General features: G+C 36.3%; 1 protein-coding gene and 1 long non-coding RNA gene across 7 annotated transcripts; one reads left to right on the top strand and one right to left on the bottom strand.

Annotated features, from left to right (window-relative positions):
- The first annotated feature begins 223 nt into the window (after positions 1 to 223).
- LOC116290623 (diencephalon/mesencephalon homeobox protein 1) lies at positions 224 to 20,320 on the top strand. 6 transcript variants are annotated; one of them, XM_031697700.2, is made up of 6 exons: positions 9,841 to 10,160; positions 11,513 to 11,652; positions 12,167 to 12,218; positions 13,055 to 13,187; positions 17,429 to 17,598; positions 18,801 to 20,320. In XM_031697700.2, the coding sequence occupies exons 4-6, from the start codon at positions 13,073 to 13,075 to the stop codon at positions 19,161 to 19,163; spliced, it is 648 nt and encodes a 215-aa protein (XP_031553560.2). In that variant the 5' UTR covers positions 9,841 to 10,160; positions 11,513 to 11,652; positions 12,167 to 12,218; positions 13,055 to 13,072; the 3' UTR covers positions 19,164 to 20,320. The 6 variants fall into 6 exon arrangements, with proteins under 6 accessions (XP_031553561.2, XP_031553556.2, XP_031553560.2 ...); XM_031697699.2 differs by having other exon boundaries at positions 9,843 to 10,160; positions 11,513 to 11,708; XM_031697696.2 differs by lacking the exon at positions 12,167 to 12,218 and having other exon boundaries at positions 9,465 to 10,160; positions 11,513 to 11,708.
- Positions 1,832 to 21,413, bottom strand: LOC116290625 (uncharacterized). Its single transcript, XR_004196483.2, has 4 exons — positions 20,880 to 21,413; positions 8,276 to 8,529; positions 7,362 to 7,422; positions 1,832 to 1,959 (listed from the first exon to the last, which is right to left on the bottom strand). It is a non-coding gene; the product is annotated as an uncharacterized LOC116290625 (long non-coding RNA).
- Positions 21,414 to 23,333: the final 1,920 nt, after the last annotated feature.

Here is a 23,333-nt window from a genome sequence, read left to right as displayed (position 1 = left end):
AAGACGTTAAAAACTTTCGTGTGGCTAGTTCAAAATCAAAAACTAATAAACTTCATAACAGTTTTGCACTTCAAAGTGTATGTAATCCTGTTAAGATAATCTGGATATTCAGAGTTTGGTTAGTGGGTGAAGCAAAGCAAAGAGTTACTTAGGGCTCAAGGAAGATTCACGACCTGAATTAAATTGTAATCATTTCCAGTGTTCAGAGGATTGGCAGTAAGATCTCGTCCAAACTAAGGCTTAAAAGAGACAATTCCTAAACCTAGATTTCCGATGTATGGCCTATATATGGTAAACAACCAGCTTTTACCTTTTGCAAAAACAAAACTGGGCTTCAGGGCATGTATATAAGACCATTTCTTCGCTCTGTCGTTTGTAAATGAATCATTCTTGGGGAATTCTCGCTCAAATTGGACAAGAAAGGAAATTTGTTATGATCAACTAAGACACTGATTCAGTCGTCGGAAAAAATTCACAGTAGCAAAATGAAATTAGAATGGTTGAACAAAGGTAAGGTAAGGTATTCCTGGTTTTGGGGGAGGTTTTTCATCGTATCTCGTTTTTTTAAGCAGGAAAGTTAAACAATATCAGTTGAAAACTTACTAGACGATTGTCGTAAGGTAGCGCAAAATTAGTGTTGCTTGTGTTGTGTCTGTTGCATTCTAACTCAAGAATTTTAGATATTTTGAAAAAGAAAAACCTTTACTTTCCTCAGTCAGTTTAAACATTCTTTTGGCTTTTGAATCTACAAGATAAAAGAAAAGAAATAGTGTTTGAATAAAATGTCCGATTCACGGATTCATTAGTAGGCATCAGTTTCTTTGTGGTTTACCAACGGTCAACATTGAAGGATATATATATATATATATATATGTATACAACATCTTCCTGGTATGGATGAACAAACGCTCTTTTTTTTGAACCAAAATTTGAGAAAAAAGGCCATCGTTTTTTTAAATTCAGAAATAAAGAAAAGAACGTTTTCAATAAAGCTACAAATCTAAAATTAAAACGGTCGCTTGAAATGGTAAATTGTCTTCGAATTCAATCGCGGAAACTGTATTTTTTGATTTAATAAATTTAACAATATCGAGGATTTAAGTGGAAATCTTTACGAATCCAATTGTGTTGAGAACAACGAGTTGTTGATACCTAAATTGGTCGTATCAATTAGAAGAGGAAATGTCTGTAGATATATTAGAACAAAGAAAGGTAAAAACTTTTACCAAAGCTTTTACTTGCAAAGATAGGATTTCTTGGCAAGAGACGGGCGCTATTGTCACGCGTCGCGCGCAAGAGTGCTATTTAATCTTAAGTAAAGTACTTTTATTTCGTTTAGTCGTTTCTTTCAACCCGTCCGCTCTTTTGTTGCCAATATGTATCTTTTATACACTGAGGTATACCTCAGACTGATTGCTTTATTGCAAATTTATAACCAAAGTTTGACTCGTTTGTGTTTCATTTTCATCAGCACGGTCGGTGCTTCCAAAAGAATCACTTCATGATATTAATGCGCAGCTTACATCTATCAACTCCATTTACCGCCATTACAAAAAAATCTAATGTAGCTGATAACTGGATCAATGTATTTACTGTTTCATGTCTTGTATAACAGAATGTTAGCAGTTCTTATTCGTTCACTATCTCACTTCGGCATGGCGGTCTCATGGCTTTGAAATCGCCGCCATTATTGTCCTATTTTCTATTTTGGTTATTATAAATATCGCAGATAAAAAGATTGTAAATCAAATGTTAGAGGCCAGCTAACATCTCTTTAAACTGAGAGTTTTGAGTTACAGATTTGATTATTATATTTGAAGTACAAGGCAAGTTTACTTCGTTTTGACGTGATTCATCTTGACTTAGCTTTAATTAACGGAGTACTTGTACCATTTAATTATCTATCAACTGTTAAAAGGATTTGCTTGGAAACCTTATGGAAGAACTTGTCGTCGGTGTCTGAAAAAGAGATGAAAAGTACAAAATAACCAATTTTAAGCGACTGGTATCAAAAGTAACGAAGATCTTAGCGGTTTGATTAAAAAAATTTCAAATAAACGTGAAACGGACGTCAAAGTAAACGCGACGATTCAAATATGTAACACGTTTCGTGATGATTTTCTTTATTTTTGAATTTACAACTTCTCCTTATAAAAAAAATCACTTTTTAAGTACTTTTCAACTTTTTCATTGTATTTTTCTTGTAGGTTTTTTAGACTAATGTTTTTAAATTGTACAGTATGGTAAGAGTTTTCGTGATCCAGTATTGAAAATAAGCCTCTTCCTCTGCAAATATTTTTTGTTTAAGAAAATGACTTTTTTCCTCTCCATATTAAAACATCTCGTCAGGCTAGAAATGTAGTTAAATCGTTTTTCTTATGGTTTAATAATGCTATGTCATTGAGGGTGAGTGCGAGTGTTCAGTATAGAAGGAATGTAATGATGAGCCCTGCAGGAGTCTTCCAAGTTAGCGTGCTCTTCCGAAAGACTGACAAGGCGAGTGGCACGTCACATTTGATTAACAAAGGGACAGTGATCTGAAATTAAAAAGTTATTAGTTCTTTTTAAAAGATTACCGGAAAAGTCAACACTGCTATTGTTCAAACAATAAACGAATCTCTTCAAATTTGGAGTGAAAATGAGAAGATATGCCGACAATGATGGTTAGTTTGATAGCATATGAAATGCTGATAAATGATCGTTCTAAAAACCAGACATTTACATGGACTTGTTGGTTTTTGACTTTGCCTATTGTTTTCTGCATATATTATTCATTTCAATTATGTTACTACAGCGTTCTGTTTGCTCAGGGCAAGACAACTATCTCTAGCGTTTGTAACTGGCGGGATTGATTCTAATGGAAAACCGAAAATGCTGCGTCGTGTATGTGCACTCACACAAACATATTTTGAATCAGCGCCCGTAGTCTGCACATGACCCTCAGCTCGGCTAGTTCATTTTCAAGTTTTTCCGGGGAATAAATCCTTGTGAAAACGAACGAGAATTAAGGTGTTTATGTTAGAGTGGAGCACATCAAATGATTTTAATTGGTTTATCCTTTCAAACACTTCTGAGAATCCCACCTTTAAGGCCCTTAAACCACAGTTAAACCAGCTCTTGACAATCCATCACGACATTGGTGGGCCCCTGGAAGATTTCCACTTGTTTCCCACAAGCTAGAGTTGCGTAAAAGGGCCGTGGTTCTAAACTAAATCCCCGAGGGGCTTGCAACACTCGAGTAGGACAAACAACTTGAGCACCATGGATGAAAACACAATTCTTTATTTGGACATTATGAGAGCAGGCTCTCACAGGAATCTTTATTTCTTTCTATAAATCATCTCCCGCAATTGAAATAATTTTGCTTCCTTCTCGTCCAGCCTTCTCCAATTTCTCCATCATCCAAATGTCGGATTATCGAGATTACGGTCGTGACAACAAAGCTGCCTTCTCGTGACCTTACAGTGAAGGGTGCTGTAAAAGCATACTCTGTTTTCACGACTAGTTTACAAAGATTAAGTCAAAGCACAAAGTCCACAAACATATCTCTCGTTGCACCTGAGTCAGCGATCTTTTAGTTTAATCGCGAGTCTCTTATTTTATGTAAACACTTCCCTACCTGGATCGAAAGCAATTCATTTTTAAGCCCTGCTTTCAGCCTCTCTGCACTTAAACTATAATAACAACTTTAGGAAAACATTTTTTACTTCCGTAAGTTTGATAGATGGATAACAAGATAGCACTAGAATAAGTCGCGTGCGCTTTCTTTAATTATTGCAATCAAGCTTTCAACACTTAAGGGCATTTAGCATTCTATCTTACGATCTTTACATTAGATTGTCGGGAAGACTTTGTCAAGAATTTAGGCCATAGTTTTAAGGACCCTATCGCTGCGTTCAAAACCCGACGTTCAAAACTATGCCGGGACCGACCAGTTCGTCTGTGACCTGAGTAAATCTGAAAGTGCGCTAAGACTATGATGATTTAGGAGTCTCTTGAAAAATTTGAACTGGTTATAGTAGACGTTTTTAAAGGAGGTAAAAAGGGAACTCGTGTGTTGTGGCAGTTTTTGTATAAGTGGTCACGCTGGCCGTCTAACTATTGTTATTCACCACCGCCAACAAAAGTGACACTTTTTAACGAAGTTGTACATCTTTATTTCAGCCTTGTGATATGCAGGCAGGAATACAGGCAGCACTATGCAAACAACTAAGACGCACGCAGCCTTCCACTTCTCATCGTTGAACTGGTAGCTTAAAATAAAGCTAAACAAATGAGCTTTGATTACGTCAAAAGTGGGTCACCTTTGAGTTGACAGAACTCAACCAACATGCTCACCACGTGGCCAAGGGGTTTGAGTTCAAAACACATGCTTCAAGGCTTAAAGGCTTCCTTTGCTTACGAATGTATGGCTTGAGTTAGAGCCCTAAATTGGAATCGTTTAGTTACCCGGCGATCGATTCTTCAACGTATGCTTAGCGCGTGACTGAGTCGAAATACGGACATGACTAAAGCCATCCCTGGTCTACATTGTTACTTATCTGAAAGCGGAAACAGCTAGTCAGAGTACTGCTCATATCATCCGGTTAAAATGTTCAAAGCAAACAGTGCCTAAAACAAAACCACACACCCGTCACCCAACGAAATAAAACCCTTGAAAACCAAGGGCGAAAGAAGCATTCGAAAGGGTTATTTACGTATTTTTAGCTATTTTCAGTATTGTCCTTAGTTGTTCTGGAGTACAAATTACCAGATCTAAAGAGCAGCCCTTATAAACAGTAATAAATATAGCGTACTAGAAAAAGCAAAGATTGTTTACTTGTTATCCCAAACACTATTAAAACACCATGACACATTTGCCTAAGATTTTCAAGCAACATAAAAGACTTCCCTTTTGTCTTCTGAACGGGAAGATGTCGGTGCGCTTTGATCAAGTGAAAGATGACGTCGTAGTGACGTCAATACTACTCCCTGTGGGAGCTCCCGTTCCCTTGATGAAAATTAGGTAGCCATTATTGAATTTTTCGTTGGCTTGATTCTGGCAGTTGTTTTGCATCAAGAGGAAAAATAAAGTCGGTCAGAAAGAACTTTTTCATTACTGGAGCGAGTTTCACTTATGTATTTTGGTTTCACAATGATTATCGAACTATTATAAAGGAGACGTAAAAGTAGTGAGCCAAATGTGTATATCACTGCAAGTAAAACGATGCCCCCCTGAACTAATAAACACAACCCCTCCCTGAAGCAATTAATTTCACGTTATGTCGTACACATGATCAACACATGCCCAAGCTGTTTCTGTTCTTTTTGACTTGAAATCTTAAAACCAGCTTTATTTTTCGACCATAAGGTCTTCAAACATCAACAAATGTTTATAAATTTTGCAGACAGGTTACTTCAAGAGGGAAATATCGTGCAGGATACGTGACAGCTTTGGTCTGTGTAAAAATTAATTCAAACTGCAAGGCATAGCTAAGTAAATATTTTGCCTGACTTATTTTTTCAAGAAAGCTCATGCAAGGACAAGATAATAAAGAGACAAAAAAAAAAATGTATGGATTATAGTTGCCTGAATGAAGAAATAAAACAACCGGCTTTGGGATGAGAATTCTTTGCATTTGCTAACGATACAATTTACCGCATCACACTACAATCTTTAATAAACAAAAAATCTTAGAACTCAAAATTGTTTAACAAGAATGCAAGCAGACTGGTTCTAAAAGCCATGGAAATGCAGTCAGACAATAACATTTTGACATATATCAATTTTAAAACGAAAACCTCGCGACTTTTAATAAACGATCGAGGATAGGAAATTAAAAAGATGCCATTCTTCATTACTGGCAGTAAATAGGAATTGTCTCAGATAGTTTACTGTCAAGTATTCATAGTTATCGCTATAGTTACTGGAGACTATGTCTGCTATTCAGGCTTCATCATCATTTAACGATACGGTTGCATTCCAATTTATTATACTCTTAGCAAAAGCCTGAAATATGCCACAAGTGGAAAAACTGATTACCAATTTGTGGTCCACTTTGTCTAGAACGCTCTCGCACGACCTGTGAATTCAGTATTTTCGTGGAAAAATATTTTCAGCAGTGAGAGAGAGGTTTAACTTTCATTAAAAATTAATGCCATCGTGAGACAAGTGTGAAAATAGACATACAAATGATGAAATGAAATAAGGAGAAGAGTTTCAAGGAGAAGCTCAAAAAGAATCCGAGTTTCAAATGATATTTGGAACCACGATGTCATCGTGTTTTCAACCGAAAAGCGAAGCACAAAATAACTGATAATAATGAATTTTTCCGTGTTTATAGTCAGCAGTCATTCACTTGGAAACCGAAAAAAGCAAAAAGCGTATCTCAGCAGAAAATAAAACAGTAATGAACTTGGGTATATATTGATGAAAGCCCTGATGCCAAGAATAATACAACACAAAAATGAGGTCTTGCTTAATAACAATATTTTATGCTGTGTCTAGAAGGTTGACACGCGGTTGAAAACTCATATATAAATTTACTAAAGAGGGTGTTATAAAGAAAGGTAAACGTAAGAGAAGGACAGCTCTATGAGCTGCAGACAAGTATTGACCCGTGCAGGGAGATGAAATATGCGGGACAAGAGTTCAACTATGACAAACTTGTCATTCAAGCTTTCAAATTTGCACTGTCTTAAAGAGAGTCTCAGTCTGCAGGTCACAAACTGTTCACCAACTTATGCAACTAGCTAGTCAAATTGGCTGGCCCAACTCCGAACTTCACTTTTTCTTTTGGATGCTTTGAATGTAAATCCTATTATGGATGCGCGAAGAGACTTGCCAAAATGGAAGCATTCCAACTTATCTTATCATAAATTTCTCAGATTGCAGAGCACATAGTTATAGTATTAGCGAATCCCCAAACAAGCAATAAATATGGTCACCAACAAGGTCTAAATCAACATAGGAGGCACTGTATTGCTACAGACAATTCAATGATGGAAAACTTGCCCTCTATTGTTCGAGACTTAGATTTCGACATAAAATTAGGTTAAATAAATACTTCGATGTTCGAAAGTATTTGAGCAATGTTTTGGGATATTTGTTCTATTCGATAGAATTCAAAAAAGTTGTTTTGGTTGGTAAGAAGTTATGGGAATAATTCAATAATAATTGACAATAACACGAGTGATGAAATCTACACCTTGTGATGTACTCAAATTTGAATAACGTTAAGATACGTGATGATTCTAATAATCACTTTGAAAATTTTGGCTTTGCATAAAAAAATATATATATTATCTAGAAGATTTAGTCAAAGCAAAAGAATATATACGGTATACCTTACAAAAATATTTGAATAAAAATATCCCCCTACCTTGTGTAGGCCATTCCTCTTGTTTTTCCTTTGTGTCTACTTGCTCATGTCATTTCAGAACCTGAAAATATAGATAGAGTAAAAATTATTGAAACTCAATCAGTAAAAGCACTGAAACAACAATAACAATAAAATCTTCATCAAAAACAACAACAACTAAACCACCATCGCCACCAACAACAGCAATGGAAACCAACAAAATTAACAAGACAACTAACAACAATAACGACATAACCAACAAAAAAAACATCACTATACCACTATCAACACTGATCACCAACAACAATATATCCAACAACACTAAAACCAACAACAATATAACCAACAAAAATATAACCAACAAAGAAATAACCAACATCAACAATGACTAACAGCAATGACAACAAAATCTCCATTAGACTACTAACAATAAAGCCAACAAAATCCAAAAAACCAACAGCAATAACATTTAAAAAAATAAAAAATCGCCACGTCCACCAACGTCGACGAAACAATCACTACCACCACCAACAACAACAACAGAAAAACCATCACCACCACCAACAACAATGAAAGCCAACAACAAGAATAATAATCAATAACGATAACAAAAAATAGCTCACAACAAAATCACTACCACCAACAACAATAACAAAACCAACAACAAAACCAACAACAACAACAACAGCAACAACAACAACAAAATGAAAGAGCCTTAACCAAAATATTAACACCAAATACAAATTAATACACTTATGTGCAGTTGAAAATAAGTTGACTGAAAACACTATTGTCAAAGTTGTTGAATCTTGATGTAATTGATGATGCTTTAATGCTCTAAGGAATCAACCATACTTTCCCCCCCCTCAAAATCGATTCATAACATTTCTGCAGTTTTAACTTAATTAGCATTGAATGCTAAATTACTTATTTACTTGTTCAATCAGTGGTTTTCCCAGAACTGGTATTCCTGTGTAAAAAAGGAATTCTCTCCAGGCCTTCGCCTCTAGTCACCTAAACAGGGAGCCCGATCTTCGACATCCTCCTAACCTATCATCATACCAATGGTGTTCACCGCGAATTGGTTGTGTGAAGTGTTGGGTGCTCTACAAGAAGCGTTGATCTCGTAGTTCTTTCATTGTTATCTGCTGTTGGTGAGTTCGAGGAGACCGTTAAACTCGATCTGTGCCTGTGGAAATAAAATCAACTGTTAGAAATGCTTTTAAATCAAGAGCGACCAGTGAAGGGTATTAGTTCTATTTTGTAAACAACGTATACACGCTTGTCTAAAACATTGCAGAGGGGTTCATGGCTGTTTTTATTTTATTCGTGGAGGGGGACGTTCAGAACCAAGCAGGCTAGAGAGTAGGAAATCAAGGACGGAGTGGCGGTAGTATACTCGCCTTTTACCTCTGAAGTCGCGGGTTCGATCCTGGACTCCACATCAAATGTGAACAGAATCTTGATTGGAAGTTTTTTTTCGCGGGGGTTCTCCTCCCTGGCTCCAAAAATCCCAACAAGCTAAATTCCAATTCGATATGTTGATAACCGTGACTTAAGATTTACAGGTTTTTTTTTTGAAAGAGTTGGATTGGGTCATACAGTTATAACATCACACAACTGAGTGCATCGTTATGCCATGGATAACCTCAAACATGTCACTCTATACACATGTCTTTAGTTAAACACTTCCTGGCAAAACGGAAAACAAGATCTTGGAAGCACGTTTTCACAATGTTATTTATACTCTTCCGCCGGTCCTTATCTGAGTCATTGTTCGACCAGTCCCCTCTTGACGTCACACGCATGCGTATCAGATACCCGTGGTCGCCGGTATTAAACTCATTTCCTTCGAGGGACAGTGAGTTGACTAGTTCATTGTTAGCTGGAAATTGTCACAAGAAGTGATGATATGGGGTCTAAAACCACTGTGAAAGTGAAAATAAACCGTCTTGAAAATTGAGAGTTTTGATTGGTCACTTCGGTAATTCAGTCATTTAGGCGAATCAACTCAGTCATGAACAAAGTGCAAGCTACTTCGGAATCATTTTCTAAGACATGTACTTCCAAAGGTGCAATAAAGATGAAATAGTAGAAATATATTGTACTAAGTATATATAACATATAAAAAAGGACAAGATACACGTATATATATGAAATGGGAGTTCTAGTATGATCAGCCAAATTTGATCAGTTCTACTGCGAAGATTCAGACCATGGCAAACCTCGTTGAATTGTCACCGGCCTACATGCTTGAAGACACGTTTTATCATCGACAATAGTAACCCCTTGTGTCACAATAATCATTTATAATGAACTTTAAAAAGTACTACAAGATCGTTTGGTTAATCAGAACATCAATCAAGAACCTACACAAACACTGTTGAATCATCCTGTCAGCTTGATTGCTTAAGATGGCTTTGGTTGACATTGACTCCACTTGAAAGTCTCACCGCCAGCAGATAATCGGCTTAGCCAACGGAAGGACGATTAGTCTATTGAAGATCAATCAGATCGTCATCTATGACCAGTTTCTAATAAAATTTCTAGCATGAAGTTCATCAACCGTTTGACTAATACTTTATAGGGTTTCCAACTTGAATCCTACACTAAGACCTGAAGAGTCATTTCTAAAACTCAGCCAAATCCACATTAAAGAACTTTGATAGGATTTCAATTAAGGGTGCCATAACTAAAGGATGTTTTTACGGAGGTATCCTCGTCAAGCCTGTGTGAACTAATTGTTAAGTCTGGAAACCATGTCGGTGGTTATGAGATTACCAGAAAGCGGCTTCCCAAGAATGATTACTCAATGAGGAGGTATTTTAATATTTTAAAGAGCATCAATCAATATATTAGGATTAGATGATGACTGGTGCAGATGGGATAAGCAGCAAGACAGCTTAGTATCATCCATGGACATGACTACGAAAGTGAAAATTCTGCAATTTTTATTTCTCGGAGTCTTGATATATATGTCGCTTTGCCCAGCCGAACATGTTGCATACTTGTTTAAAGTTAATAATCATATGTTTGGTCCAGTGATACTTTGCCTAATTTGTCGATAAACAAGTTCTATAGATAATTCTTTCAATATTCTTTTATCCCAACCTAGTTATATTGATGATTACATCAAGATATAACGTCTAAGATATAAAATGCGAGTGACTGATCTGACCGAATGACCAACCTTCCAAGTAATCGCACACCGGATGAATTCTATGAACGTGGTACAAATAAAAAGCAGTTTTCAGTAATAGATATAAGACTATGACGAATGTCCTATATGCATTGCAATAACTAGCTAGCAGTGCTTTCAGAGACGGCACGAAGTTTAATTTTAGACAACTGCTATAAGACTGCTAAGTAACAGGGAAAAAGAAAGAAAGAAAGAGAGAGAGAGAAAGAAAGAAAGAAAGAAAGAAAGAAAAGATAAAGTCAAACATTTACGTGACAGTGTCCTTAGTTACTAAAGCTAGAGAGCATGCATACTGACACGATCTCCCATAAGTGGTCAGTCATGATAAGATCTAGAAGTCTTGCACTGATTTCCTACAACGACACAAACAACATGGTCTACAATAACAAATAAGAGGTTCAAATCATCCCACACGGATTGCACTCAATGCTTAACATTGTCGATATTTATTAACATTTCCTCGCGTCCAGTAAACTTTTCTACGCCACAGAATGAAGGAAGGATTATGGCGATTCAATGAAACGTTACAACCACAAGCTATACGTGAGCGGGGTTTATGTTAGTAAGGATTTTTGCCAAGTGGGGGGTGACCTCAATGGCTGAATTAGGAGTTTCCGATTCCCTTTGTTCGTTGAATCGTCGAATCGTTAAGTTTGATGAACCCTTTATTGTATCTTCGAAAGGCACTGAGTTAATCCCTGAACTTCTCGCAAAGAAGACCCTATAATTGTCATTTACCATTTGTTAAGAATCCGTAATAGTTGTCACTAAGATGGTGGAATTGTCCTAATGAAGGACTAAAGGCAGTTAATTAGTCAAATAGCATCCTCTTGTTTGTACAAAGAGTAGTTTAATCGCTAGTGACATCATGCTAGTCCGTGACCTAGAGTTAATTACAGGATTAGGATAAACGTGTGTTGAAGGATTCAGGCTTTTCTTATAATAGGCAATAACTTCTTATTGACTTTCACAGGATGTGGCTTTAAAGACCTATTTATCGACCGAGTCGCTTTAGAACCAGGATCTTACGACAACTAAGCGACTTACTCTCTGGAAGGAAGCTCTTTCTTCGGTCAAAACCTCAGTTTAACACGATTAAAGAGCTTTGGCAAGGTAATGGAATAGTCCGTTCACAGCGTGATGGTGTACTTCTACCATATTTGATGAAGGTATTTAAAGAGATTGGAATGAAAGCAGTAGAGGCGTCAATCTCATGCAACATTTATTGAACTAAGATTAGTTTAAAATCTTCGCTCAGGGGTCAGAAATTTTCCTTCAATTAAAACCCGTGTTGGAATTCCATTCAAAGTACACAAACCTTCACTTGAAGTAAACGATGGCTGGTCACGGCGTTTTTTGATGAAAGATAACGCAGGAAGCAAGAATTTAACGCAGAATGCCCAAGCTGTAATCACAGGAAGCCCAAAGTCTCGTGTCAACCAATGACTACAGTGTGACAGATTTTTTCCCTACTCTTTGATTTCGCGACATTTCCTGTCAAATGTGATTACGTTATAAATAGCCACTCCCCGCTTGTTAGGTATAAAAGAAACTAACGGGGTTCCTGAGGTACTCAAATATCTATTGATGATCCTGCACGACTCACTTTAAACCTTTCTTTCTTAAGAACCACGAGTAGAACTCACAAAGTGAACACTCTTGAACTCCAAGCTGCCCAAGTAAGCTGAATTAAATTACCTAGTTAACATAATTTAGTTATAGTCGCTTCATATTTACTTCTAGTGAGTCGTAACTCAGAAATAAGAGAATGGCCCTATGATTTTGTCTTTGTGTACGTCAAGCTACTACACCATCAATCCTCAGTTTCTCTCTGTATTTTTTATGCACTTTACATTCTTGCCCGTGTATCTAGGCCGCTATATTTAACCATATATGTGATAGCGGGGTTTGATAGTCAATCTCAACGCCTTGTCCTTTAAAGACATGATCATTTGCCACGTTGATTTCAACAAAATGTCAGATTCTACTGATTCCACGGAATAAAATCAAGTCTAAAATGTTTCCAATCTTAGGAAAGATGATCTCATAAGTCAAGAACGTATAGTATTCAGTGAGAATAAAGTCTTTAGATTTAACATTTACATTTTAAGTTCAATGGTGCTGTTAAGAGGCATGGGACAATCGACTTTCAGTCACTCAAAGTACATCTATAGAGAATAAGACAAGACTAGTTACTTAAAACTACCTTCAGTAGAAATAGGTAAACGATGCTCAAAATGAATGACATGGGGACATATTTATCGGAATAACGATTGCTAAAGACAGTCTTACAATATTTCTTAGTGTAATGCTACTAAAGTTCTTTTTTCGTTTTTTTGTTTCATTACAGTATAGGACTGGTATATATTTTACAATATAGCTACAACCATCAAAGTGTTCGCTCAACACACATACACGTAGCTTTGGCCAGTTTACAATAGGCTTATATATTTCAGTCCCACGTATGTCACTCAGTTGTAGACTGATTGTTGCTTATCTATATTTAAATCCACAGGTCTTGAAAGCCGAGGTTATGGCAAAGACACCTTCAAATTCTGAGTTCTCAATAGACAGCATCTTAAAGGGAACAAAAAGCGAGAGACTACCGTCTTCTCATGAAGCACTGATGTTGGCTGAGAAAATGGCAGGTTGGTTGCGAATTTACTAAATTTGGTTCAAAGGGGTTTTTAAGTTTTTAAACCTACTGTTTTGTGCATTTACTTGCTTCAAAATTGATCGATAATCGGATGTATTTCGAGATAACATCCACAGAAGTGCCTACAAGTGAAAAACAAATAATTTGTATTGATTTTATGATAACAAAGCTAACAAGTTTTGAAAACTGAAGGACAAAATCTCAAATCTTCCAGATGGGATTAAGGAGAGTTTCTTAACTGCAAAATGTACTCTTAAGACTACTATATTAAGAATGGTTTAAAATCTAATTAAGTTGATATGGTTTTCTTGCGTTTAAAATGGTAAACCACATGTCTATGAACGATCAATAGAGAAAGATTTGATGGGTGATAATTCTTTATTAAGTTTGTGTTTCGTGTGGAGGGGTAGTGAGATATCGCGTTTCTGCTCTTATGACCCCAATAAAGAAAAAGAAGTAAAAGAAGAAAAGAAAAACAAATGAACAAATAGATAGTGATCACATCAGTAAGGCTGAATCAGGTTTGCTTGTTCAGATGATCTAGATTTCAAAGTGAATATGCCCTAACAATCAGATACATGACTGGAGTGCGACTTGTTGTCTCGCAGATTGATGTCCTTATGGCGAGTGCACCGATACGCTGGATGAATTGTCAGGTGCCCTCCAATCGATATCTCACTTATTTGTGTTGAAAATAGGAAATAGGCCAGTAACGCTAGCGAGATCGTTCTGGTTTCATTCGATGAAAGAGAGGAGAGATCAATAGACAATTGGTTCGAGTGACTCTGTGAATTAATTAAGCTATCACAGGAGTCTGAGCAAACTTTTCAGCTATGATTACACGGCTACAAGACCTCTCAATTAACTCAATTAGCGCCATGAAGATACCTACATTGCGAGTACCAGATAATGATCTTTCACCACCAAACCAAATCTTGCTAAAGAATCCTATTCAGAACTCATCTAATTTGAGACACTCTCGCCAACCGACACGTGCCCATTCTATGGGACCCCCTTTTTGGCTCCTTTCTTAACACGTTTCTGTAGTGTCCTCTTTCATGTAAATCAAACGATCTGTCAAATTCACTAAAAACTCAGAGTGAGTGACAACCCATATCAATGTCCAAATCACCTGTGCCAGACCCAAGTTATGGAACAAAGGTTGGCCCAAAACACCGTATTAATTGCACTCAAGGGCCCTTCAATTAGTTCGCATAAGAAAATCATCGGCTTAACCTCATCCTTTTTTTTTTCTGGACAGCTTTAGGCCAGCTAAGCAAATTTTTCTCCCTCTGGGTTACAATAGCACACGTTGGTGTAAACAATACTATTTGATTATACTCATAATTTTTCATTAGACTCGAGTATACCGCTGTATTGTTTGGAGCCGGTAATTTGGACGCTATTACTGGGTAAGACATTAATGTACTACTTGCATTTTGGTGGAATCAGAAGACGTTGACTTTTACCCTTCGGTCGAGCAAGTTTAAAGAAGAGGATCAATGTATTTCTAAAGATAAGATATGGAAAATTGTTTCTTTTTTCTTTTCTTTTTTGGTTAAAAAGGAGACTTTGCTGCTAATCACCATCCGATATTCAAGTTCCTCCGGATAAAAAAAAAAGGACGATAATTCGAAAAAGTAGATTCAGCATTAGGTAACGTTAGGCTGAAGGTTTTATGTAACTTCTCTAATTCTTTACAACGCTACAAGTCGGTTTACTTTTATGGAAATTGATTTTGATTAACTGTCAGTCCACGTACCCCACGCTGAGGTCTAGAGTATTTGAAACTAGGAAAATAAAAGTTACTCTTCTGACAAAAATAATCCCTAGATAAACTGCACCCACCTCAAAAATCTCGAGTGTTTTGAGTGGAACAGTTTTGTACGAATCTTGTACCTCAATCTTATGAAAAAGTACCTCATTAATTTCTTTTGGAATCTAGCTAAGAATCAAGGGAATGGCTAATTTAATTGTCAGTTTTCGATTACTTAGATTTCTTTACAGTGCAAGAAGGAAAGAATATATCTTGATGGACCATCAATGAAAGAGTTTGTGTGGTTCAAATGTGTGCCTAGTAGATTTGATCGCCACCAGCACTTTGGCAAGAGCTAATTAAATCGTACCTCTTGTTTGGATAGTTCTGATTAACTCTTTATAAAGGCTTGTATGAGAGGCTTAGAGATCTATTGAAATCTAAATCACCGTGTCACCTTGAATCAACCGACTAGTCAAAGACACTTTTATGAAGTTCTTTAGCTCCCTAGAAAAGGACTGCCATTCACTAAACTAAGTTTTTATTCTTTCGCAAGCAAAACTTATAATTTAATATCTTACTTGTAAATAAATTGTCTCATCTCCTAGAACATGTTATACGCAAATAGCAATTCACCTTTTATAATTCTTTTCATAGTTAACATTAAAAAACGTTTCATAGCAAAAGTAATGCATTGAGTTACAAATGTTAAGTTAATGTTAACTTAAAGTTAAACTTAAAATGAATTTCAAGTTTCGAATTCTGAGCATCTTTAACAGCACTTGGCATATAAAAAAGGTCAGTTAAAAGTTAAACTGTACAACCTCAGAACAAGACTTTGTTTTATCTTGGCAACTCGCTCTCAGTTTCAAGCCGCTGTTTTGTCTATTCCAAATAAGTTCTTTTGCTAGGGCTGTATGTCAAGTGGGTCCCCTTCGCCTGTGCACACACCATCTATGACCCAACGTCAATAGCTGCGAGGTAGCTATAGGACAGGTGTAGTCAACATACTAATGACTTAGTAAAAGATCTAATCAAAGATTTGATTTCGGATCGAATAGAGAGGTATAAAGAGGGAAGTGTTGCACTACAAGAAAGCAAATAAAATAATAGCAAAAAATTAATACATTCTTTAGAATAACGTGGATAGTCGTCACCAGAATGTCGCGAAAAAGGATTTTATATCTCTGTATTATCGTACATTAATTTAAGGAATGCAAATGGAAATAATATTGAGGAACATGTACAAATGGTACAACTATTTGAGCTGTGGGTCATTCAATAAGGTAGAGTTAAAGAACTAATGTTCTATAGATAGCCTAGATGTTTGGTTTTCATATAAGATTGCTTTCAAGAAAAGATAAAAAAGCATTAGATACTGATTTATTCATAAGTATCACACAGAAGAAGACGGCATGGCGAGTACTGTCTGGATCCGATCCCCGACCACGCCCTGAGCCATTATTAAAAAAACTGTCGTTTTCCACATCTTTTTTAGCACTCAACAACTGACAAAGTAACATGATATAAGCTTATTTTGTCCAGTTTCTCTGGTTTTTTTCCCTCTCCAAGAAGTATCTCTATGATGTCACAAGTGACTCTTTTATTATCTTCCTTGTTCAACCCTAATTGGATCTCAGTACATAAGCAGCTTTTATGACTAGAATCAATAGCTCAATGACGTCATGATGTATCATTTAACACCTGAGATGCACGAACTCTACTGTGAGTACACCATAACGAGAACAAAGTAAAATTAGCGAAAAAACGATGCAGTACCTAACTAGTGTAGGATATAGAAGCAGTTTAAAACATCTTAATGAATCGCTACTCTTGACAGATCGTCAATTTCTGATGGAGACATGGTTAAGTGCTTTGTTATCGGTTTGTGTAAAGAGAATGACCAATTTTGCCTCCGTACACCATAAGACACATGTAAGACAGGATTATCGCACGCCTACGCCGAGTAAACACAGACTCGATTGGACTAGCAGTTTATATCCTGCTAATGCGCAGTACCGTAACAGTTTTTGTTCGACATCTCGTTTTTTTAATATATTGGTAAAGCGGGTTCATGCTTTATAATACCTTTTGTCACCTGCTACTTATCAATTAATGTTCGTGTAATTACTACGTGTTTGACGTTCGAAAACAAATTGAGCCACGTAGAAACGTGAACTCCATAAATTGACGAAAAAAGCCCTATATTTAGATAAACATTTTTGGGAAGTAGTCGTAGTAATTTGGAAAGAAAAGAAAAAAAGCAAGAAGAGAAAGGAAAAGAGAGCAAAGAAATGAAAATGGAAGGGAAAGGGAGGGAAGGAAAGGAAAGGACAAACAGGAAAGGAAAGAAAAGGAAAGGAAAGGAAAGGAAAGAAGAGCAAAGGAAAGTAGAAGAAAGAAAAGAAAAGCAAGGGAAAAAAAGGAACTTTATCTACTGTACTAAGGTGTGATTTGCTTTACACATTTCTTTTCAGACATCATACTGAAGGTAGCAGATGGTCGCAAGATTCGACGCACGCGTACGACGTTCAACCAGTTTCAACTAGAAACACTTGAACGTGCGTTCTGTCGTACACACTACCCGGATGTACTACTACGAGAACAGTTGGCACTTTATACGAACCTGCCAGAATCAAGAATACAGGTACACGACAGCATCACTTTCTTAAGGTAGCTCCATATAGTTAAAAGGCTTTTGAGGTACATGTTACATATTGCTGTATTAAAAATAAAACAAAGTATGTTTTGACCCTTTTTTGCGCATTGTACTAATATTAGTAAATCAAGGTTTCAGTTTTTACAAAAAAATATCACATGACGGGTCGCCATAGCAACGTAACGTTAGTCTTAATTGAGGCTTTTTTGTAATAAAAAAAATTAAAGCTCGAGTTTTTCGCGGTGAATTTTTTTCTAAATTTGTTAAGTGAAATCATACTACTTATTTCATCATTTGACACCGCGACTTATGTATCCCAACGACAGAACCTTAGATTTAACGCAATTTCTGTCTTTTCACAATTAAAAACATTCTGTCGTTAGAACTCGCTAAATATTTTGCAAGCTAATTGCTTTTGATATCGAAAAAACACTGTAAAAATTTGAAGACATTTTACCGCCAAATTTCCGATATTTTTAATTTCAAAAATCGCGCACAAAAATTAGTCAATTACGTCATCAAAATAAAATTTCTACAAGATCCGTATTTGCGCATGTGCGAAACTGAGCGAGCGAGGTAAACATTTGTGCCAGCCAATACAAACCCACCGACCATCCATGATATTGCTGAATTTCTCGCGGAATTACCACTCGCAGGCTCATCGATAATGCACGAAATATTAAAATTGAACTTGTTTTGAGCTTCACTTGAGTCGTTAAAAGGCACTGATGTAATTGTTTGGACATTTTTTTGGATTATTTGCAGTGTTCTTTTATTCCAGCATGTTTTGAAAAGTAATTTTACGACATTTTTTGAAACTGCTTGGCGCACCGCCATCTTTATTTTGTTTTTCGTGGCTTTAAAAGCTCGCGCCATCATAAAACTCGTTCCCATTTCCCTCGCGGTAAAAATTAACTATATGGAGCTACCTTAAATACTTTAAAGTTTTACGAATAATGTATATCCTTTGAATTGTTGTGGGAGGATTCCCATTGTTTCAAAATGCTGGGAAAACCATGCTATAGTGCTAACATAGGTTTTAGAAGTTTTGACGGATTGCAAAGAGAAGAGGAAAAGAAAGGAAGAGAAGGTGCATGAAAGAAAAAAATGAAAATTTTCTGGGAGAGAAAATTATAAAATAATGAAATAAATGAGAGAATTCGTAAAGCTACGTGTATCTTTTCGTGCAGGTTTGGTTCAAAAATCGAAGAGCGAAATATCGCAAAGCTAAAGAAGCACTTAGTCACTCATCGATCGGAGACAAAAACAACGAGGACGAAAACGCGATTGACAAGACCATACAAACACCACTTCCAGACAGCACAGTATCATCCCAGCCTCCACCTAAGGAGACAGAGTATATTTTCCTGGATAAAACCAAGGATTTCCTACTAGCTGCTCATGACCAGCCAATACGTCCCACGCCCATTCATACGAGTGCACCGATATATGGGTACCCATACACGACCATGGATCCCTGGGGGTTCTCGATGGACTGGCCTTATCATGGCAATAGAATCCTAGCGTATCACCAACAGACATCGTCTTACTGAAAATGCACTTTCGTCGCGCTTCGTAAAGAACTTTCATTCTTCCATACTTCCAAATGTTCTGAGGTTTTTTAAACCTGATATAGGGTACCCGAAATGGTCTATTGCGGTATTGCACTGATTTGATCAGGAATATGTAGGTGTTTTCATTTAGCCTTGTTTATTCCTGTATGTTTTAATAGATGAAAACTGATTAGCCATTCCAAAGTTGAGAAAAAGACTGGGTCGAGTTGGCATTAAAGTGCATAGACCAAATTCAAAACTCGCACCGATGTGAGGCTTAAGTTGTGAACAAAGGAATCTGGCGTGACTCAAAGTAATTTGGGGTGATTCAAAAGTCACGAATCACGCCAGATTCCTTTGTTCACAACTTAAACCTCACATCGGTGCGAGTTTTGAATTTGGTCTATTGTAGGGCTGTTTTTACAAGATGGCATCTATTTCGTCCCCTAAAACAGTCCCACAATGCACTGCAAATCCAACTCGACCCAGTCTTTTACTCAAACTCGGAGAGACTAATAATATGAATGCTTTTAGGGAAAAGGTAGTTTACAATGCAAAGATTGAGTGATTCTTGAGTATAAGTTGTTCTTGGCATAAGATAATTATACTAAGGTTTCCAAATTATGGATGATTTCAGGAATTTGTACTATGAGGAAGCGGTTATGATTTAGGTAATAGGAAGTAGGGTAGGATAAATAGTTTCTGATGGACCAGCAATTTTTAGCAAGAAACACTTAGGTTGGTAGGTTAGTTTGAGTTCTCGCATCAAAAATATAATAGATTTCAAGGGGGGTCTACTAAAATGGCATCCTTTCAAAACTTATACTACCTCCACTCATAAATTATAGATGCTTACTAAGGGATTATGATGATATAAAGGTCACAGTAGTAACTTCTGCAGGAGACATTCAAATATAATAACTAGAGCATATATAGTTCTGAACAAATCCTAGACATGAAGAGATAAAGTAAGTCTCTGTGTAGTGTTGAGAGCCATTGCCTTATTTTTGTAGTTTATAATATAGCAAAAAATGTGTATTCTTGTTTGTAGATTTGGTATTTGTAAGCTTGTAACATTTGGTACTTTAGTAAGGAAAAGAAAAAGAAAATTTAAATATATTGAAAAGTATTTTATGTCACCTAATAAAATTTATTTGTATTTATTCAAATAACGACATTAGAAATTATATAGGGGAACAAAGGTGCACGCGAATAAAAAATTATGATTGAAGTTGATTTTAATTTCCCCCGATTTTATTTTCGCCTTTCACTTTTATCTAAATTGGGCTTCCTGTGGTTGCATTTCAAGGGCCTACATTAGTCCCTACATTAGTCCCTACATTACTAGTTTATGAGATAAAATTCTTCAAAATGAATATAATGAATTATGAAATTAAGAGCCAGCCTTACTACAAAGAAATTACTAAATAGTAATGGCAAAAATTTGGAGATTTAAAAAGTAAAAAGTAAAAACAGATTTAGAGATATGAATTGCACTCTAGCTTTTTTCTAGCTTCTTTCGACTATTTGAGTTCTAAAGCTAAATAAACATAATAATATAGTTACAAGTACTATAATTATTCATATTTAGGCCGATTACTTACCAGGAAGTTCTGTTTTTAAATATTTTCATTCCCACTACGGCAAGTCGCGTCAAAAATCAGTACACAACGAGCAAACTTAGCAAATATTTTTAAAATTTTAGGCTTTACAAACCTGTGTTGCGTTTAAATCCCTTCTTCACTTCTTAGTTCACTTTTCCTGATCCAGAATAAGGCGAAGTTGGTAAATAATTCTTTTCAAATTGAAGTTTTTTTTACAGCTGACTGCATGAATAATTTGGTCAACTTTGAATTTAAGTCTGAGCCCGCCGCGCGCCCGCGTTCCTTATGGTTCGACCACAGGTAGCCCAAGCTATTGATATATACTATATATTTTGGTCGTTCCTCTTACCAAGAGCCCACGTTATTCTTCCTCAGCACCGGAAAAAGAGAGGCTCTGGCTGTAAACCGACTTGACTTAGCTTCCGGTCCGTGAATCTCGGAATTCCGGCTAATTTTTTTTTCTTGTTTATAGTACACTCAACAAAATTACTCGACTCTGATTGGTCGAGAGGAGTACAATTATAGCGTTAATTGTACTCCGTAGGAGTACCGAATTAAGTCGCTATGGCAACACGGCCAAAACAATGTCAAAACAATTATTTTCTATCATTTTGTACTTAAAAACATATAGATAAAATTTTAAAGGCGTAAGAACTAATCTTTTTTATGCATTTCAGTTACGCGATGGACTGAAAATCGGCCGCCAAATAGACAAAAATTAACGGCGTCGCTTCGCATTTTTTACTGAAATTTTGATGGTGAACTATAAACAAAAAATAGCACGATCTTCTCGTACAATTTGGAATTAATAGACACTCGTAATGTTTTGAAAGTTCTTTAATTGCACTCGCCTAAAGGCTCGTGCAATTACAAGAACTTTAAAAACATTTCTCGTGTATATTAATTTCCAAAATTTACTCGAAATCGTGCGATTTCCTATACAAATACATTATTTTGAGGTGAAGAATAATCCTTGAATCTCGGAATAGGGGCTAATTTTTTTCTTGTAAATACATTATTTTAAGGTGAAGAATAATCTTCTTAACCCTTATAATATTTTTTGCACCTCTCAAGTAAATAGACAAAAAATTGTAAATATGTTGTTATAAAATGCTATCTGGGAAATAAAAAACCTTGAAGCCTCGTATATAGATAACCTAGCTCTTCCTTCTTGAAGGTCTTGAAGTGGATAAGGTATCTCGAGGAGCCAAGTAGTCAAAGTCCTTGAATAAGTAAACTGACAGTCACGTAGATCAGTTTATAGTAAGTTCTCCTTCACTCTTCAATTGATTGCACTCCTTAAACAACCGCCATGATATAGAATGATGAGGCAATAGTTCTCTTCCAAATTATACAACAAGGAACTATATCTAACGTTGATAGTTTTTTGAAGTTTAACTGTTATCAGTGAAAACCGACCGAGTATCGACGTCGGGCTTATTGTTCATTCAGTCATGCAGTATCTTGTAAAGGATTTCGGCAAATAAACGTATTGAACAGGTATTAAAATTTCACTATCTAGAAATGCAATCTTTGAAAAGAGCTGTTTTGAATAAATACAAGTGCTGTCCTTTCCCATTAATGATACACACGTGTTTGGGCATTCAAAGCTTTGACATAATGTACTGTTTACAGTCTATTGTACGCGAAATGCAGGATAACTTATCATCAGCCCTGCATATACAGAACTCCGATACAAGAGGCATCAGTTCATGGCCCACTTCTTGTTCGTTCATTGGCGATTGAAAGTATCAATCACCGTTAAATCTGAAGATCAAGTTAAAATTTCGATTATGTGTTTCTGCGTCTATACTCAAGAGTAGACGCAGAGATTTTATCGATGAACGGCACGAAAAACAACTTGACTAGCGCCTTGGATAGAGCACTCTACTACTTGACTATGCCATTTGATAGAAGATTGCCTAATATTAGACTCTTGTTCGTTTATATGGCGTTTTTCAAAGATCTACTGTAGTGGGAAGAATTTGTTTTCGATTCTGAGTGTGCGCTGCTGAGCACCACATTTCTAGCAAACGGTAATTTACTCATGGCTTCTTCTTACAAACAACTAGGATTTAGTTTTATCTTATTTTGCGCCAGATATATATCTACTAGATCTAGCTCGCTATTTCCCTATGCAATTTTAAGGTGCAGAATAATCTTCTTATAACCCATTGGGTTCCGACCAAGGAGTGATCATGCATGCATGCCGCATTACTACTTATACCTTAGTCCACTGGGATTTAGCCGTAGAAAAACGAATACTCATAAACTCTAATGCTTAGTATTAGCCATCATCAAGTGACTGAATTTAACAAATCTCAAACACGGAACAGACTTTTACGCAGAACGTGGTAAAATCGTTATCACGTCAAGGTCGAACCTAATTCAAACAAGAGTTGAGATTAAGTCAACAAGCTGAAGTATTGTACTCCACTTTGCTATCGGCTTAGTTTATCGCATTTTCACAGTATGTTACAAGACCAATAAAAGTCAACAGTTTAAAAATAAACGTTCTCAATTTGGTGGATTTAGTTGTATTTCGGTGTTACGTTGACTCATGCAT

The sequence above is a fragment of the Actinia tenebrosa genome, unplaced genomic scaffold (assembly GCF_029948245.1).
Source record: "Actinia tenebrosa isolate PJP-AT-01 unplaced genomic scaffold, QUT_ActTen_1.0 PGA_scaffold6__47_contigs__length_16458017, whole genome shotgun sequence".
Classification (NCBI taxonomy): domain Eukaryota; kingdom Metazoa; phylum Cnidaria; class Anthozoa; order Actiniaria; family Actiniidae; genus Actinia; species Actinia tenebrosa.
The sequence above is the reverse complement of the archived record's forward strand: the minus strand, read 5'-3'. Positions and strand labels throughout refer to the sequence as shown.

Bases quoted from the DNA above. Each gene is read 5' to 3' on its own strand.
- LOC116290623 (XM_031697696.2), top strand. The intron at 13,188-17,428 runs GTTGGTTGCGAA...ATTTCTTTTCAG, and splicing joins GTTGGCTGAGAAAATGGCAG to ACATCATACTGAAGGTAGCA. The intron at 17,599-18,800 runs GTACACGACAGC...CTTTTCGTGCAG, and splicing joins TGCCAGAATCAAGAATACAG to GTTTGGTTCAAAAATCGAAG.